Source organism: Nematolebias whitei, chromosome 16, assembly GCF_014905685.2.
Source record: "Nematolebias whitei isolate Nwh7 chromosome 16, NemWhi1, whole genome shotgun sequence".
Taxonomy (NCBI): Eukaryota; Metazoa; Chordata; class Actinopteri; order Cyprinodontiformes; family Rivulidae; genus Nematolebias; species Nematolebias whitei.
Genome location: NC_056513.1, coordinates 38,498,016 through 38,499,522, shown reverse-complemented (window position 1 = coordinate 38,499,522; position 1,507 = coordinate 38,498,016). Strand labels below are relative to the sequence as shown.

General features: G+C 49.2%; 1 protein-coding gene across 1 annotated transcript in view; it reads right to left on the bottom strand.

The window, feature by feature from the left end:
• Nucleotides 1-497, bottom strand: part of LOC119423196 (mitoferrin-2-like) — a 10,842-nt gene extending 10,345 nt beyond the window's left edge. Inside the window, exon 1 of the mRNA XM_037690602.1 lies at nucleotides 156-497. Within this exon, the coding sequence (XP_037546530.1) occupies nucleotides 156-497 (342 nt within the window). The remainder of the gene's footprint in view (nucleotides 1-155) is intronic.
• Nucleotides 498-1,507: the final 1,010 nt, after the last annotated feature.

Genomic DNA, 1,507 nt, shown 5'->3' with positions numbered 1-1,507 from the left:
AAAGCAGGAACCAACATGTAAAGTAGGAACCAACATGTAAAGCAGGAACATAAAGCAGGAACATAAAGCAGGAACCAGCATGTAAAGTAGGAACCAACATGTAAAGCAGGAACCAACATGTAAAGCAGCAACACTTGAGTTAAACCAGCTGCTACCTTGACGCAGTCGACGGGGTACATAAGGCAGTGCTCCATGGTTCCAGCCACGGCTCCTGCCAGCATGTGTGTCCCGGTGGCGGCACCTTGAGGAAGCCCTTCGTAGTCTATTTCTGGATCCGCAGAGGTCGAGGGCTCCGCAGCTGTCCGGTGCGACACCGAGACATAGTCCCGCTTTCCTGTCATTCTCGACGGAAAAGACCCGACTAATTCCCCCGTAGCATCAATGAGCCTGCCGCCCAGAATCCCAAACCCCGTCCCGGCTGCAGAGCCCGTCATTCGCCTGTCGACGACCCGTGAATCCAGGGTACTCCGCGGCGACACGAAACCGTCCGCCTCCATTCAGACGAAAGGATTCGGGCCTTCAGATTAGTTTGAACCGAAACACCGGCGGGCCGCCTCGGGGTGACCGTGTAACACTCCAGGCTGTACACCGTCTCGCCCCGCCGGTGGAGGAGAGTGTTGGCGGCAACTAAACTGCGAGATTTAGGTGGGGGGGAGGGGGGAAAAGGAGCACTGCTAAAAATATGATTCGATAAACTTGCTGTCAATCTTTCAAACTTCAATTCTATTGGACAATTTAGAAAAGAAGGCGGGCTCTAGTCGAAGTGGGCGTTGATGATTTTGTAACACCGGGATGTCCGGTCTTTCTCAGATCAGGGAGGTGTAGACATGGAGGCCCATATCCGGATTTCTGAATAAAAAAGTAACAACTGAGTGAAAATAATAAGTTAGTTATATGTTTCTGTGAATTCCCAGTCATCCAAGACATGTCACATCCAACAAACAAACATTAAAGAAACAACTTTGCAGATCTAAAAAAGTTAAATCTGGTCCTCTGGACATTCAAAAAAACAAAACAAAGCAAAACAACAAAAAATGTAGAAACGTTTCGTCTCTCATCCTGAGGACTTCCTCAGTCTGAGGTGCTGTTTTCAGCTCAGTCTCTTAAATAGCACCTTCTCAGAGTGGATCAACCAGTTTTGCTGCTGACAACCAAAACCAGCTGATCACATGCTCAAGAAGGACCATCAGCCTAACAATGGATCATTAGCACCTGATGGCTGTTTACTGTTCACAGAGGGCTGAGTGATACTAGCAATCACAGCATTGTAAGAGGGGGACAGTTGAACCCGGAGGCCTCCACCCCTGTTTAACGATGGGCGGTTTCTTTTCACAAAGATGGCCTCCTTTACTCCTCTCTCAAACCATCGTTCCTCTCTGTCCAGGATGTGAACATCTTCATCCTTGAAAGAGTGACCGCTGGCCTGGAGATGAGTGTAGACCGCAGAGTCCTGGCCTGATGATGTTGATCTTCTGTGCTGGTCCATCCTTTTGGCCAGTGGCTGTTT